At 36.8% G+C, this 16,009-nt stretch overlaps 1 protein-coding gene across 1 annotated transcript; it reads left to right on the top strand.

Annotated features, from left to right (window-relative positions):
* The first annotated feature begins 4,101 nt into the window (after positions 1-4,101).
* On the top strand, positions 4,102-6,160 carry LOC131649208 (transcription factor TCP7-like). Its single transcript, XM_058918965.1, has one exon. The coding sequence runs from the start codon at positions 4,359-4,361 to the stop codon at positions 5,133-5,135; it is 777 nt and encodes a 258-aa protein (XP_058774948.1). The 5' UTR covers positions 4,102-4,358; the 3' UTR covers positions 5,136-6,160.
* Positions 6,161-16,009: the final 9,849 nt, after the last annotated feature.

Here is a 16,009-nt window from a genome sequence, read left to right as displayed (position 1 = left end):
GAAAAATTGCATTTCTGGAGACCACCGATTTGAAACCGCCATCTCAACCGGTTAAAACAAAAGGTGCACCGAAAAAGTCCAAAAATATACAAGAAGACACATCAACAAAAAGATCTCCTTCCTACTTTGAACATGTTGATGCATTGTTCTCGGATTCACCGACACCAAAGTCCAAGTGTAGTGGTAACAAAGGAGCCCGCATTTCGAAGCCACCTCGCACACCGCCGATCCAAAAATCACCCATTATCTACATTGATGAGATGCCACTTTTTATGCACAAATATATCGATAACATCGTTGATGTTGGAGGCGACGGCAATTGTGGATATTGGTTCGTTGCGGGTTTGCTCGGTAAAGGGGAAGAAAATCACACTTTAGTTCGACGGGAACTTCTTTCGGAGTTGACTTCGCATCGGGACATCTACGCTCGACTATATGAAAATCAAGAAAAGTTTGCGAAACTTCATGATTCACTTGTTCCATCACTTACCGGTATCGCTCCGGTTTCGAAGTGGATGTCATTCCCTGATATGGGTCATTAATAGCAAGTGCATATGATCGGGTGTGTGTTGATTTGACGAGATTTGGACTAAGTGAGACTTTCTTTCCACTTCATAGTTGACCGCCATTGGACGCGTCGAGCCGCATCATATGCACCGGGTATCTAATATCGCGGCACTTCGTCCAAGTGTTTTTGAAACCAGGGTGTCCTATACCGGCTACTTCTTGTCAATGGACGGCACATCATTCAAACGAGGCGGAGACTTGGCCGGATCCTTTCGCTTCAAGAATGGCGGAGTTTGAAGAAATGATGAGCCAAGAGCGTGAGCAAAATAGAGAGCGGTCGAAGAACATTCCTATTTTAGATTTAGGAGCCACCGATTGGTTCGGTGAATTTTAGTTTGTACCGGACCGTTTTTTTGTTTGTAAGGACCGTTTTTGTATGTATTGTCGTTTACCATGTAAAATCGGACCGATTTAATACATATAGAATATAAGTATGTTTTATGTCATCATTGTCTAATTTATGTCTATTTTGAATGCTTTTGGTATTGTTTACACAAAACACTCAGCAATCAACAAAATGCAAAATTCACCTCTGTTTCTGCATAATTCGGAAATGAACTTCCGAAATATACTTGTTTTCAGCCAAATTTCGGAAGTTCATTTCCGAAAATACCACTGAATGTAGGATAAGGTTTGTTGGACCATCATTGCCCCAATAAGTCTATAAATACAACACACTCTTCTTCATCCTCTTCACACCAGAAAACACAAATGACACAAACCTACCCCCACCTAGCATTCGTCTACTTCACCACTGGCTACCTGATGCCGTTCCAATTCGGCTTCTCGCGCGACACGCCGTTTGCGGAGTTGATAACGTTGCTCAACACGCTATTGCAATATCCGAAAATCGAAAGGTTGTCAAGTTCGAGTACCGCTCGCCATCGCTTAACGACGAAGGAGACGTTGAGTTCACACCTTTTGAGATCAAGAACGACGAAGATTTAGCGGTTTTGTGGACAACTTTTGACCGATTTTCTTCGAAGGGTCCGATCGAGTTGGACGCGAAGCTTCAAAGATCGGGGGACGACGTTATCAAAATGTTGACTCATCCTCACCTACCCGTGTTTAACAATATGTAACTTTAATCTTATGTAATGTGATCGATGTAATCTTCATCCGATTAAATAAAGCGAATCGTTGTTGTTTGTTATTTTTCTTCTGTCCAGACCTTATTTTGGAAGTACATTTCCGAATTCTTCAAAGGGAGGTGAATTCGGAGATGAACTTCCGAATACACCAATTTTCTGGAAAACAACTTTATTTCGGAAATACATTTCCGAAATCAGTGTTTTTCATAAAAAAAAAAACACGTTTTCGGAAATACATTTCCGAAAACACCTTTTCTTTCAATAAAAGCACTTTTTTCGGAAATGTATTTCCAAAACAGGGGGTATTTTGGTAAATTTACCAGAGGTGACCAAGAAAGTTAAGAGGTGGGTAAAGAAATTTCCAAAAATTATCCCGATTGATCGATCGGTGGCTAGGTGCTAGTTTTGCAACCAAAGGTGTCAAATCAAGATTTGGTATTTTTTTTTTGTGTGAAAAATATGTGAAACACATAAGTTTGACATATTTTTAACTGTCTATTAATCCATCTGGCATTAATTTTTTATTTAAAAAAAAAATCAAATTCAAGTGTTGAATCCATGTTTTATAATTAAAAATATAAAAAATGCAATTTTTTTGATATAAAATTTTTATATAATATAGATGGAATAGTTAAAATTTACTCTATTTGATCATTATTATTATAAGTAAAAAATAATTATTTAATTTATTAAATAATAATATATTTTTTACATCACCCCCTCATAATTTTCGATATGATTCTGTTACTGTCCATATTCATTGAATCCATTCATTTTGCCGTCATCTTTGTTAATAAATTTAAATGGACACATAAAATCATACTGGAACTAGAATGAGAAAAATCAAAGAAAAAAGATTTTGTTGTCAAAAAAAACTTTAGTGAAGTGAATTTCAGATATTCATCAAGGTTAAAGTGACTCAAAGAAAATTTGGGTCTGTTTGGTAAAAATAGCGGTTGACTAATAAGCTAGCTGATAGCTTATAGTTTATGACTGATGGTCGATGACTGGTGGGTTATAGCTTATAGCGGATGGTTGAGACTGATAGCTTATAAATTAACTAAAGTGTTTGATAAAATTAGCGGTTCAATTAACTTATAAATGTAAAAAAGATATTTAATATATAATTATTTTATTTTAAATTAAATTATAAGGATTAGACATGGATATTAATTAAAATAATAAGAATAAAAAAGGAAGAAAAAATAATAAGCTATAAGACTTGAGCTAAAACGCTATTTAAAATAGCGTCTGGAAAATAAACTATAAGCTGGTAAAATAAGTTATAAACTCGTGATGAAAAAATCTTACCAAATGAGTCTAAATTTTCATATGAGTTTATAAGACATAAGATATAAGCTATAAACTTGAAAACATGTCTTCCAAAACATAGCCTTAAATGTTCATATGAAGAACGAAATGATTGAATTAACAAGCTTTCAAATAAGAGTAATATTTGAAGGGTCTTGTTAACCAGTGCCCTGAGGGCAATGGTTCTTTCTAAAAAAAGAAAATATTTTATAAAAAGTTTAATATTTCAATTTTTAAGACATAAAATATGCAGATTACCGAGATAAATTTACTATTTTGAAATACTTAACCGTTGTGCTTAGCATTTCCCATATATTTGAAACTAGTAACAAACCCGTGCGTACGCACGGGTTCTGTTCGGTTACGCGAATTTGGATACATCATTGATTTTAAAAAAATATTAAAAAAAAATTAGATTAATAATTGATTATTTCATATATAAAAATATTTAGATCAATAATATATTTTTTCCCGTATACCATTTTTGGATTAAAAATATTTAATCATAAATACCAATTCTCGTATATAAAAATATTTAAATCAATAATAGATTTTTTTCCCGTACAGAATTCATTTTTGTTTAGGTATCATTCACAAAAATATTTGGATCAATAATAAATTTCGTATATAAGATTATTTAGATCAATAATAAATTTTTTCCCGTATACCATTTTTAAAAAAAAAATATTTATATCAATAATATATTTTTTGTATATTAAAATATTTAGATCAATAGTATATTTTTTCCCGTATACCATTTTTTATCAAAAATATTTGATCATAAATACTATTTCTAGTATATAAGGGTATTTTAGACTTTTCCACAACCATTAATTTTCTTATATTATAGATTTGAGATTGATAGTTTTTTTTTTGAAGAAAGAAGTGAGAAATTGATGAAAGAGAAAAAAAAGTAGAGAATAGAGAGAGATTTGATAAGTTTGATAAAATATAAGAGTTGTATTATTTTAATAATAAAATTAAGAACTTTATGGTACAAAGACAAAAAACCACAATTTTAATGTGGTGGCAAAAAATCAAATAAGGGTATTTTAGACTTTTCCATAACCATTAATTTTCTTATATTATAGATATTGAAAAATTTAATGAAATAGTGGAAGAGTAAGTAGAAGGAGAAAGCGCGTGGGAATGAATGATATGATACATAGAGTAGATAGTAGAGGGAAGAAGTGGATCCCACCACCCATGTGCCTTCTTCCTGTCTCCACCAGCTCCTGCCGCTCAATCATTAGACCTCTGTTCCCTCTTTCTCTATCACTCACTCACTCAACTTCATCAACCTCTTCTTCACAACATTAATTCATCAACTCCTATTACTACTATTACTACTCCCACCACCCTTACCCTAAACCCACACCCCTCCCTAAAATGTCTAACACCGACGGAACTCCAACAACCACTAACGGCTCCATCATTGACCCTCACCGTCAACAGTTAGCCGTCAAGAAACCGCCGTCAAAAGACCGTCACAGCAAAGTAGACGGCCGAGGCCGCCGTATTCGCATGCCAATCATATGCGCCGCACGCGTCTTCCAACTCACCCGCGAATTAGGTCACAAATCCGATGGTCAAACCATCGAGTGGCTCCTCCGTCAAGCTGAACCCTCCATCATCGCCGCCACCGGGACAGGAACTACTCCGGCGAGTTTCTCCTCTCTCTCCGTTTCACTTCGCGGCTCCAACAATTCTCTCCCCTCTCCTTCCTCCACTTCGCTTGACCATAAACCGCTTCTCTCTCCCTCTCCTTTCATTCTCGGGAAACGTATACGCACCGATGACGATTCGTCTTCTCCGTCGGGGAACAACGCGAAAGACGACGCGCTTTCTGTTGCTTCTCTTTCTACACCGGCTGCTCTTTGGGCGTTACCTACACGGCCTGATTTTGGTCAAATTTGGAGCTTCGCTGCCGCGGCTGCTGCTGCTCCTCCGCCGGAAATGGTGGTTCAGTCTATGTCTCAGCAGCAGCATCAGCATCAAGCGAATTTCTTCGCTCATCATCATCAGCAGCAACACCAGCAGCAACAAGCTATGGGAGAAGCCTCGGCTGCTAGAGTTGGGAATTATCTTCCTGGACATTTGAATTTGCTTGCTTCCTTGTCTGGTGGACATGGAAATTCCGGTCGGAGAGACGATGAACATCATTGATTGTGGTGGAGTTGCAGTGGTGGCGACGGCGGTGGTGGTGTTTTCTTGGTATATATAGTTATTCAGTGTTGTTATGGATGTTGCTTTTTGATGTGTGGAAAGTAGAAGAATTAGGGTTTAGTTTTTTTTGTTCCTTTGGTTTTGAGTGGAGAAGTCCATCTATCAAGGAATTCAATTAGGGATTTTTCTTCCTTCTGGTTTGGAAGATTGATTAATTAGTCTTCTTTTTATTTTAGATGTTCAAATTTGTTTTAGATTATGGGGTTTTGAAGAAGAAGAGAAAAAAATGATTTTTATTTATGTGATGTGATAGTGGTGGTGGTGATAAATTGGATTGAGGCTGGAATAGGTTTTCAGAACCTTAATCATTGGTAGAATTCGTTTTTGATTGTTGAGTTGAAAGCTCTCCAAGCTTGGATGTTGATGGAATGCTGAGTTAATTGCTTCTGTTTCACTTTCTTAGTGCGTTTTGAGTTTTGACTGATAAGTTATTGTTGCTGTTGAAGAAGTAATTAGTGGTTGAAACTTGAAAGCTTGTTTCTGAGCTTGAGTGAGTCAATTCAATTGTTGTGTTTCTCAAGTTTGAAGGTCATTCCCAATTTGTTGGATTGGATTGGATTGGTATGGAGGATCCTACTTTTCCAACATATACTTGTATCTTGGTCTTGGCTGCATGGTTTGAGATTAAGGGAAATTTGGGGTCCATTTAAAGTGGCGAAACAAATGCATGTTTTGATTATGACACAGCTGCTGTTAGTGAATGGTGAGTCATGCACTATTTCTCTCAACTCAACCTCTCCACTTTCACTCTACTTGTTGTTGTTTCAGAGGTGATTCAAGTTGGTGTGTCAAAGATAAATGCTCTGGTTATGCTATTTATGATGATGACCTTTGTTTTTGAGGTTTTTTATTTATCTTCAATTCTTAGCCATTTCTTAGATTGAGAATAATGTTTTCTTGCATTGCATGTAAGTGGATTGTTTTGGGGTGCCAATGATGTGAATAAAAACCCATATGTTTCTTTATTTTGCTTTCTGTTTTTTATTGGTCTGTTATGATTGTGACCTGGCTATGGCTATGTTATTGTTCATTTGGATGTTTTTGAAACTTCCACGTTCACACCACCGTGTTTGATTTGGTTGTAGGAGAATCTTGAGTTTTCTGGCAGTTTGTCATTTACATTTGGCTAGCAATTTCAGTATTTAAAGAAAGATAAGGTTAGGTACAAGTTGTATTCATGTCTTAAATATACTAAAACAATAAAGATCTTGCATACAGTACATGGTATTGTTACTATTTTTGATGTTTCACCTTGGGTTAAAACTTGGAGTAACAAATATGATGTTTGATTTATTGTTACTCAATAATGGCTCATTTAAACTGGTTGTTAGGAGTATGTCTTTGACTTTTAAGGCCACACACACATCCTTGAAAACTACTCCATGTGCAGTTTCTCACTGGCTTTCCCCATGCCATGCATTTCATCATTTTCCTCACACAAAAAAACATAATACAGTGTTCTGACCTCTGAGTTTATTTGAGAACAGGATTGGTTGATTGGATGAATGGTGTCTTTAAAGCATGTAACTTAAAATTCATCTCTAAAATACCTAGCATCTTAGAGGTATATGTAGCACCGACACCTATGAAAAAAATGTGTCAAAAATGTGTCCGGGTCCATGTCGGTTTGACACCCAGACCCATGAAAAATGCATGTCAGTGTCCATGTCGTCTGACAACGACACTTGTGATTATGTTTAATTTATCTTTTTATTTTTAAATTATTACCGGTGTCGTCGAGACAAGGTTAGTATTGTGTTCGGAGTGTCTGCACTCATAGCATATTAATAATTTAAACACCATACTAAAAGGTAGGTTGATTAGGTGGATGGCATCCTGTTAACTAGACATGTTTGGATTCGCACTGAGTTTGATAAAATCACAGCCAAGAGTCGTGGTTCTGTCGAACTCACTCCCATTCTAAACATGCACTTATCTGTTAAAAAAAATATAGATATTGCATTCAAGTTTCAATTCTGCATTGTTAAGTATTATTAGCAAGTACAATTATTGTATTTGTTTGTTACACCAGTTTGGCAATGTATATGAGTCTATAATAATGTATAATAATGTATTGGTGTTACTATCCGAATAGATAAGGATTTTTGGATAACATGAGATATGGAAGATGGAGAAGGTTGAGTATACCAACTCATCATATTTGTTTATTTTTGTATTTTTCTAAGCAAGAATCACTGGTGGGGTATTCAAATTTAGTGATGCCAACATGTTTTCTTAATTATTATTGCTAAGCAGAAGAGTCAGCTCCTAATAATTGTTGGGTCCCTTCATGGAGTTACATGTCGAGGTGAAACAAGTTATGTTAAATTCCATGTTATGTACTATGATTTATTTAGGAACGTATTTAAATTAAACCATCGTATGATGGACGTTTTGAACTTACTTGGAAACTGATTATGGACCCATTTTACTTTTTCGTAATGTCGATTCATTTGAGTTAACGTCATATAGCCATGAAAATTAGTATAACATTATGTGTTTGTGGACCGTGAACAATTTTCATTTGTTAGGTATATAATAGGGTTTTTGTATGTGTTTCATGCCATCTTTCAAATAGAAACTGAAAGGCCATATTATGAAATCAACACCTTTTTTTTGCAATTGAAATTGACACTTAAAAAGTTGTTTTTTGGTGTACACTTATGATAACAATCGTGTTAAAAGTTTCGTAAACTACTAGAATCTCCTATCACTAATGTGATCCTAATAGTTACGACTTAAAGTAGTTGTCATCATAACTGTTTTATACTCCATCTGATATAGTTACTACAACTCAAAAGTAGTTGTCAATGTTCATATTCCTTTCACTTTTTAAATTATGAGTCTTGCTAACTAGTGTTCTTACGGACACTCTTTAAGAATATCTTTAAGAATATTAAATAAAGAAAATATTCTTTATAAAAGTTAGTATTTTAATTTTTAATGCATTGAATACACATATTTTTAAAAAAATTTACTATTTTAATCACTTAAAGAGTGTCCCAAGGGCGTTCGTTAGCATTTCCCTTAAATTATAGGTCACTTTGTAAAAAATAAATAATTAAATTAGTATTATAAAATAAGAAGAAAGAAGATAAAATGGGCTCTTCTTAATAAATGGAGGTGGAGGATCTTAGTAGGGGAAGAAGCGCCTTGGTACAATGTATTAAAAGCTCGGTACGATGATTTGGTTATGAATTCCTTTTGTGGAGGTATGTCTTCTTCTCTTAACTCTTCTTCTATTCCATCTTCTTCTTTTTCGGTGTGGTGGAAAGATTTAATTTCGATTGGTAACATTTCGGTGGAGGATCCGATAGAGGTGAAGAGTAGGCTTGTGATTGGAAACGGTTTTACCACTCCGTTTTGGGAATCTTGTTGGGTGGATAATATTAGTTTTAAGGAACGTTTTCCTAAGTTATTTTCAGTTTCTTGTTTGAAAAGGTTGGCGGTGGCTAGTATGGGTGGTTGGGTCGATGGACTGTGGAAGTGGGGGAATTTCGGTGTGGTTTTGGGTGTTGACACCGATTCGTTGGTGGTGGCCGAGCATGGCATGCTCCATTTTTTGTTGTTAGGCCGAGAGGTTCCTAAGGAGGGAAGGGATACGGTTAAGTGGAGTGGTGTTAGACGCTGGCCTTAGGATCTAGAGGGGGGGTGAATAGATCGTACACAGTTTTACGGATTTAAACGACTTTTCAGCGGAAGTGAATTCTGAATCGACTCGCGTCTATTCCGAACCACTATCGAAACGATTATATATGTGTTTGGAAAAACCAGTCAAATACTTGAAGTAAATGATAAGAGTATATGTCGCAGAATCAAGATGTTTCTCTTATGAAAATCAGATTTACTTTTTGTATGATGGACAATGTTTGCAATGCAGTAAGAGTGATAGAAACAAATATACAAACACTTGGTGATAATGATCAAATTGAAGGTAATTCAATGTGTGATGGATTGTGATGTTTATGAACGAACTTAATTCACAATCTTAACACTCGAATCGTTGATCAATTTGCTATTATAACCAAATATGAACAGAATGTAAATGAAAAAGTAAAAGCGACAAGAACACGATATTTGTTTAGGCAGTTCGTCGATCGTCCTCGCTACGACTACGTCTGCCCCCAATTCCAAATTGAAATTGGGTAATCTTTCATTAATGTTGAAAGTAGTATATACAAAGAAGATAACAAAGCGATAAACGATAAACCAATTATGTCGATCCTTTGAATCTTCTTCCCCCTTAATCTTGACCAAGATCAAGGTTATCCAAGAGCTTCACTTTGATTCCCTTCTGCAGTGTCTTGATTCCTTGAACTCCCCGTTCCTCAATCGTTACACTCAGCCGAATCCTCAATGAACGCCTCTTGATAAAAACCCCCAAGAACCACCCGTCGTGGAGGACAAAACCCGCAGATTTTATTCACCAACAAACCCCACAAACCTTCACCCACTAGGAATCTTCAATTCCGTTCCATGGACGTTATCGAACTCATCACTAACCCGCAACGCAAGAATGATTATGTGTAATTGTGTTGGAGATGATGAAGAACGAAGATGAGAAGCGTTTGTGTATCTTTCAGTCGTTGGTGTTTTTTGAATAATTACCCTTGCACAATATATATGATTGCATAACAGTTAGAACCAAGAAAAACTGATTTTTGAACTTTCTTGATCAGTTAGGTCGACCACTTGTAGTGCTTAGGTCGACCTAACAGAGCTTGCAGAATTTTGCTCCCAGTTAGGTCGACCTGTTGAAGGAGTAGGTCGACCAGAATCCTCTTCTGATGCATTCTGGGGACATTTTCACAGATTAGGTCGACCTAGTTGATGTGTAGGTCGACCTAACAGGCTGGTATGTAGAATTCATCAATTTAGGTCGACCTAAATGATGTGTGAGTCGACCTAGCAGGGGTATATGAATTTTTCTCCATTTTAGGTCGACCTGGGTTGATGGTAGGTCGACCTAACTACTGTTTTTCTGCATTCTTCTTGTTTAGCTTGTGTTGAGTCAACCTTTAAACATATAAACATAATGGGTTGACCTATGAGTGATCAATGCTTGCTTTTCTTTAAGTTTTCTGCTTCCGTCTTGTTGTTTGAATGCTTATTTGAGTTTGCCATGAATCAAAAACATCTTTGAGTGTAATCTTGTATTCACATACTCCCCCTTTTTGATGATGGCAAACCATTCGTCTAAGCTTTGGTAGTAAATGATAAAGACTCAAAAGAGCTCCCCCGTACATCCAGCATCTATCTCTCAACAGGGCAATCTCTCAACAAAGCTCCCCCGTACACTCAGCATCTATTGTATCTATCTCCCCCTTTGACAACATCAAAAAGAGAAACAAAGCGAACAGAGTAGGAGAGAAACAAGAGAAATAAAGAATACCGGTAGTCATAGAGATAGATAACATGTAAATGGTGAAATCATAAGAGCTAATCATGTTTTAAAGAAAGCCAACAACATACATAGTAGTTCAAGAGATTAATAACAGAAAACAGAGAGTGCTACATCATATAATGTTTTTAACAACAAAACAAAAACTTAATGGCATGAAATGCAATGAAATGATGATATGATAAACAATATGTCCTAACGCCTGCCCCTTCTTCCTCTTCCTCTTTGAAATGTATGAGGTCGATCTTCTTCAACCTGTTCCAACAAATCCAGCACAGACATGTTAAGAGTGTTGAAGCTTTGGCTTATGTTAGCATGGCGATGCAATGCCGTTTCCTCAAACTGATTCTGCCTCAATATGGAGTTGGATGCAAACGTTTCAAAATCGTTCCTTTGTTCCTGAACCAAGCCGTACAAAGATTGGTATTGACGTTGTTGTTCCTCATATCTATCTTGTTGAAGCTGCTGCATTGTTTGAAATTGAAGCTGTTGAGTTTCAAAGTTCTGCTGTTGTTGAAGTTGCATAGCTTCAAGCATAGATATTATGTTGGATTGATCAGGAGGAGGTGGAGCAGTGTATCCCCAAGGAATTTCTTCCTGTTGAGACGGAACATATTGCCAATTTGGATCCGTGTCATGAGCTATGTCTTCCATGGTTTGATCCTCATCATTTGCTATTTCTTGATCGTTTCCCTCTTCCTCATTTCCTACATTGTTTCCAAACTCCGTAGGATCATCATAGTTGTAGATAACCTTCTCTGTTCCTTTTTGAATGAGATAATAGGTTTTCCTAACAGGATTCCAATGATATCCCATAAGAGTCAAGGTGGTTTGTGAGAATTCCTGGGATTGATGTATGCGAGTGTAGTGTAAGTGATCAAGTCGCATACCAAAGTGATTGACAATTGTTTGAATGATTGAACCATAACACAGGGCTGTAGTTTTCTGTTTGACCTCATGAAACTTAGCAGCTAGGAAGTGAGGCCAGTGTAAACGCGTTCTATTTTGCAGCAGATACATGAGCACCACTTCATTTCTTTCAATTCTCGAATATCCTCCTGCCCTTGGTCGAATGATTCTTGAGATTACCCAGTTCAAGAGCCTAGGATCTCGCTTCAAATGACCAGCTGTTATTGTTTCATTTGATCTGTCAAATACGGAAGGATCTTTGAGGATTGACTTCATGTAGGCCTCATGGTCATAGTTTCCCGGTACATCCCCGTCTACCATACGGAGTTCATCACCAACGATTGTCAGACCAAAGATACTAATCCAGACCCGTTTGTCAACAACATGCGACCTAGATCCCATTTTGAAGCGGAAGTTACAACCGTCTCCTTTTGTAAATCCTGCATAGAAAGCCCTAACGGTATTTTCACAGTACGGGGTATCACATTGCAATAAGGGATGAATATTTTGATGTTCAATTAACGCAGCGACATCAGGGATATGCATGTTTTCGACAAGATTTGGATCATAAGTATATTGCTTAACAATTTTCCTTTTCATCTGCCACTTCTCAAAGTTTTCTCTACAATCAGGATGAACAAGAGCACTTACCGGTTGAGATGATGAACTGGAAGCAATTTCCTTTCCTTTTCTTGATTTTGGAGGCATGGTTGGAGATGCTTTGAGTGAGAGAGGGATGATTTTTGACAATTTTGAGTTTGAGGAATTAGGGTTAGCCGTACTAAAAGAGATGAGAATGAGAGGGAATGCAAGAATGGAATGTTTTGAATGAATGATATTGGGTCGGGTCGACCTAACAGACCCAAATATGGAAAAATTTACGCAGTAGGTCGACCTAAAGTGAAGCTGGGTCGACCTAACAGAAGTAACAAAACAAATGACCAAATTAGGTCGACCTAAATTGTGAGTAGGTCGACGCAACTGGACCTTTTTAGTTTTTCTAAAGAAGCTTCTTATGTAGGTCGACTCAAATACAGGGTAGGTCGACCTAAGTTTCTTTCAATGATGAAAATGCCTTAGAAATGTTTCTATATGATGTATTTTTGTTTTGTCATTTGCTTGAATGCACAACCATTGTATGTTATGAATGAAAATGATGAACACATATACATAAGTATTTGAGAAGAGTAGATAAGAGCACATGAAGTCACTATAAGCATGTTAATTGATAGCATATTATAGCATCAATAAAATTTTTGGAAGTGAACAATAAACATGTTACCGCTTTCTCAATATGTAGGTGTTTTGTCATCATTGTGTGGAGTCTTCTTGTCAGTGTGCCATACTCCTAGATTTGATGATGAATTGTTTTGATGGAATGTTTCACAGGTTGATTTTTGCGAAAAACTTATCTAGTATCGATTACTCGATGTTCTCCCGGATGCGGGACATAGTCCCAAACAATATTCTGCTAAGAATAGGTTTAAAATCTCTTTGCAGTGCAACTTGCCAATTTGCACATCAAGTACTGCGTCCTATGTGTTTTTCGGAATATCTGTATTTGTAATGTATCTCATACATTTGCGATAGCTAGGACACCTACATTTCCTTTGCCAAGTATGGTTCTTCACCCTGTCTTCATAGATGACATACCAAGATTGGTATGTCTTCCTATATGTGTCTTGAGCACCAGCTGTCAAGGAACCACCACCGTTCGGCGATGTCAAGACACTTTTCCTGCGAGATTAAATTAGAGTGGAAGGTCCCCAATCTTCATTGGGTCCTGGATGGTGAGTACACAATTTGTTGCACTTAGGCAACCATTGAAATACTCCTTTAGGAACTAAAATTCTCCTAAATTTGCATTTTTCAATGGTATGTCCCTTTTTGCAACAATAATGACAGGTAATATGATGAGAATATGGAGTTTTGCTAGTTGATACTTTTGGTACAAAAGTGTATTTACTATATAAAGGAGTATACGATCTTTTGAACTTGTTTGGATCAACCGCAAAAGTCACTTTTGGTTGTAGAGCCTTGTCTAACTTGGCTTTTAGATCTCTCACATCTTTTTGCCAAATGTGACATGTCTCACAACCAAACCATGATGTAGGATCTATTTCAACTTTGTCCTTTTGAATGTCTAGCATAGATTGTTTTAAAGCTTCCATATCCTTTTCGGTTTTCTCAACTTTTGATTCAAGATATGAAAATATTTTCTTATTTGAGGCCAAAAGTTTGAAAGCTTTAATTGCATCTCTATGTAATTCTTCAAAAGCAAGTTTTAGTTGAGAATGAGATACCTTATCTACGAGTTCAGGTTTAAGATGACTTACAGCTTTCTTTTTCTTGTTTTGATGAGCCATGAAACATAGGTTTGCTGATTCTTCTTCATCGCTTGACGAGCTTTCACTAGATGAATCACTTTCCCATGCTATGTAAGCTCTTTTAGATTTGTTATGACCTTTGCTTTGGTTCTTCTCCTTTTCTTTCTTAAGGTATGGACAATCTTGTTTGTAGTGACCGGCTTTCCCACAATTGAAGCAAAGACCTTTGATCTTTCCTTTGTTGTCGTCATCTTGTTTGAACATGTTTGATTGCTTTCTATAGTTGATCAATCCTTTGTCGGAATGTTTTGCTCCATTTTTCTTTAGATATTTGTTGTATCTTCGCACAAACAGTCCCATTTCCTCATCATCGGAGTCTTCGTCATCACTTGTGTCACTATCCTTTGGCTCATGTTTTGAGGTCTTGGAGCTCGAAGCTTTTAGAGCTATTGACTTCTTCTCTACCTCTTTCTCCATGTTCTTTTCTTTCTTTGTCCTCTTCTCATGCATGTCAAGGCATTTAAGATGCTGTTCATGTTCCTCTAGTTTACCAAAGAGAGTGGTAATGTCTAAAGTGTTGAGATCATTTGCTTCCTTAATTGCTGTAACTTTGGGTTGCCATTCCCTGTTCAAACATCTTAAGATTTTGTTAGTAGCAACTGCATTGGAAACAGGTCTATCAAGAGAATTTAATCGATTTTTCAGGTGAACGAATCTTTTCTGCATGCTTTCGATGGTTTCACCATCTTCCATGTGGAAAAGTTCGAACTCTTGAGTTAACGTATTGATCCTAGCTAGTTTGACATCATCCGTTCCCTCGTGGGCAACTTGCAATGTGTCCCACATAGCTTTAGCTGATCTACAATGGGAAACGCGATAGTATTCATCAACTCCTAGAGCTGAGATTAGAATGTTTCTCGCTTTCTAATCGTATGCATATCTCTTTTCATCTTCAGCATTCCAAGTATCTTCTGGTTTTGGAACAACTGCACCAGCTGCATTTGTCATGGTGATCTGAAATGGACCATTGACAATAGCTGTCCAGATGTTCCTATCAATTGCATTGATATGGACACACATACAATCCTTCCAATAGCCGTAGTTTTCGCCGTTGAAAACTGGAGCTCTATTATGAGCCCCTTTAGGTCCGGAAGCCATCTTTCCAATAAGTGTTTCACGTAGCACGGAATAAACCAGAGCTCTTGATGCCACTTGTTAGACGCTGGCCTTAGGATCTAGAGGGGAGGTGAATAGATCGTACACAGTTTTACGGATTTAAACGACTTTTCAGCGGAAGTGAATTCTGAATCGACTCGCGTCTATTCCGAACCACTATCGAAACGATTATATATGTGTTTGGAAAAACCAGTCAAATACTTGAAGTAAATGATAAGAGTATATGTCGCAGAATCAAGATGTTTCTCTTATGAAAATCAGATTTACTTTTTGTATGATGGACAATGTTTGCAATGCAGTAAGAGTGATAGAAACAAATATACAAACACTTGGTGATAATGATCAAATTGAAGGTAATTCAATGTGTGATGGATTGTGATGTTTATGAACGAACTTAATTCACAATCTTAACACTCGAATCGTTGATCAATTTGCTATTATAACCAAATATGAACAGAATGTAAATGAAAAAGTAAAAGCGACAAGAACACGATATTTGTTTAGGCAGTTCGTCGATCGTCCTCGCTACGACTACGTCTGCCCCCAATTCCAAATTGAAATTGGGTAATCTTTCATTAATGTTGAAAGTAGTATATACAAAGAAGATAACAAAGCGATAAACGATAAACCAATTATGTCGATCCTTTGAATCTTCTTCCCCCTTAATCTTGACCAAGATCAAGGTTATCCAAGAGCTTCACTTTGATTCCCTTCTGCAGTGTCTTGATTCCTTGAACTCCCCGTTCCTCAATCGTTACACTCAGCCGAATCCTCAATGAACGCCTCTTGATAAAAACCCCCAAGAACCACCCGTCGTGGAGGACAAAACCCGCAGATTTTATTCACCAACAAACCCCACAAACCTTCACCCACTAGGAATCTTCAATTCCGTTCCATGGACGTTATCGAACTCATCACTAACCCGCAACGCAAGAATGATTATGTGTAATTGTGTTGGAGATGATGAAGAACGAAGATGAGAAGCGTTTGTGTATCTTTCA

The sequence above is a fragment of the Vicia villosa genome, linkage group LG2, assembly GCF_029867415.1.
Source record: "Vicia villosa cultivar HV-30 ecotype Madison, WI linkage group LG2, Vvil1.0, whole genome shotgun sequence".
Lineage (NCBI taxonomy): Eukaryota > Viridiplantae > Streptophyta > Magnoliopsida > Fabales > Fabaceae > Vicia > Vicia villosa.
The sequence above is the reverse complement of the archived record's forward strand: the minus strand, read 5'-3'. Positions and strand labels throughout refer to the sequence as shown.

Bases quoted from the DNA above. Each gene is read 5' to 3' on its own strand.
- LOC131649208 (XM_058918965.1), top strand. From the start codon at position 4,359: ATGTCTAACACCGACGGAACTCCAACAACCACTAACGGCTCCATCATT.